Raw genomic sequence first — 1,814 nt, 5'->3', positions numbered from 1 at the left:
ACACACACACACACACACACACACACACACACACACTCCATCTCCACTGCTGGCTCCAGGTCCTGGGGAATAGAGATTGATGGATTCTACAAATGACAGAGAAGCCTCTGGGGACTGCAGCATCAAGACTGACCACCAGGGGACAGCATATGTACCACATACCCCACAAATATTCCTTGCTTGATTGGCAGGGTAAAAGATAAACCTTGCCGACTGGTAACTGGGGAAAACTAGAAACATAAATCCTTAACTTGCCAATGATACTGAGTATTTCCCTAGCTGTTTCTTGGTTTTGATTTTCCCTGTCTCTAGTACTTTGCTCAACAACCTGCCATTATGGGATAGAAGTACAGGGAGAGCTTTAGGTAAAGGGCTTCTAGTCCTAGCTATGTAATGCAAGCACTGCTTTCATTGTAATGGAATATTCCCTCCCACACACATCTAGCGGGATTCTTGGAGAGAATAAACTTATACTCTGACAGGTTACTTGGGTTTGAATCCTGGCTCTGATATTTTCTGTTTCTATGTTTGTTAGCAGAAGGCAATGCAGTATAGTGGATAAAGTTTGAGACCTAGGTCTAAGACCTGCCTCTGATATACACTAGCTGTGTGACCAGCAACAAGTCCCTTAACCTCCCAAAGGCCACCTACCCACCCCACTGTGGACAACTCTCTAAGACTCAAAGTACAGACAAACTGAAAATATGTGTTGGTGAAGGGAGATTCCACATCGAGAGTTCCCTACGCTGATGAAAGTATAGACCTAGATTTTTTTAAAAGTGACTCGGCTATGTCACTTAAACTCATTCATCCTTTGTTTTCAGCCACCTCATTTGTGCAGGGAAAGATTTGGACTAGACAGACTTGAAGGACCGTTCCAGCTCTTTATCAATGATCTGGTTACCCCACCTTCAAAGACATTCTGCGATAGAGATCTCACAACCTCCCTTCTTTAATGGCTTCAATGTTTCATCACCCCGGCTGTTAGGAAGAAAATGCTTCCTTAGGTCTAACCTGCAGCCTTCTTGCTACAGTCCCTGTCCTGTTTCCTCCGATCTTCTGCCTAATGTAGATAGAAAGCAGAAAGAGCGCTGATCTTAGACTAGACAGACATGGGTTTCACCAAGCCCCAGCTCTGACATTTGTAAGCCGTGTGACCTGTGTGAAATGGGAAAAGGATATCTCTAACCCTCAGTTTTTCTTCTGTAAAATGGGGGTCGCCATACCTACCCCATAGAATAGTAAGGAAAGTAAAGTGCTACGTAGAGAGACCTACGTGAGTTCTGATTGTGGAGATCAGTTGGTCAGTTCTCATTCTATAATGTTAAAGAACTCCGTGATAAAGGATTCTTATACTTCCTAACCCTTCCCCCCAAGACACCCAGATTCTATGTTATCGTAGAATGACGGCTTCCTCAAAGCCCTCCTCATAGCCATATGAATTCCTTACCAGGGGCACAGTTGTCCACCAGGGCCCCCAGGGCCTTGCCATCCTGCCAATCTCTGTTGAAGTTGGTGATGGGCAGCTGGGGCACCTTATTCTGGATCCAGCCAAGTAACCGCTGCTTGGGGGTCTGTTTGCGAGCATCTTCATCATCCTCATCCTCCCACATGGGCATGGAGATGGAGTAGTGCAGGATCAGGGTCCAGATAAGACCCAGGATCAGCTTTAAGTTCCCATCCACAATGGCCTTGCTATCTGTGGGGAGAAGTGTCATGAAAGAAGTCATTCCCTCTGCAGCTTTCTCTGCCTTCCCAGAAACCCTGCCTTCTCTCACAGGGCTCATTTAATCAATCAATAACTCTAGGTGGCG

General features: G+C 45.9%; 1 protein-coding gene across 2 annotated transcripts in view; it reads right to left on the bottom strand.

Annotated features, from left to right (window-relative positions):
* Nucleotides 1-1,814, bottom strand: part of FLNC (filamin C) — a 42,614-nt gene that overhangs the window by 34,241 nt on the left and 6,559 nt on the right. For both annotated transcript variants that reach the window (XM_027840139.1, XM_027840141.1), the window contains exon 2: nucleotides 1,451-1,699. In XM_027840139.1, coding sequence (XP_027695940.1) covers nucleotides 1,451-1,699 — 249 coding nt within the window. The remainder of the gene's footprint in view (nucleotides 1-1,450; nucleotides 1,700-1,814) is intronic.

The sequence above is a fragment of the Vombatus ursinus genome, unplaced genomic scaffold (genome assembly GCF_900497805.2).
Source record: "Vombatus ursinus unplaced genomic scaffold, bare-nosed wombat genome assembly UNPS02014839.1, whole genome shotgun sequence".
Classification (NCBI taxonomy): Eukaryota; Metazoa; Chordata; class Mammalia; order Diprotodontia; family Vombatidae; genus Vombatus; species Vombatus ursinus.
The sequence above is the reverse complement of the archived record's forward strand: the minus strand, read 5'-3'. Positions and strand labels throughout refer to the sequence as shown.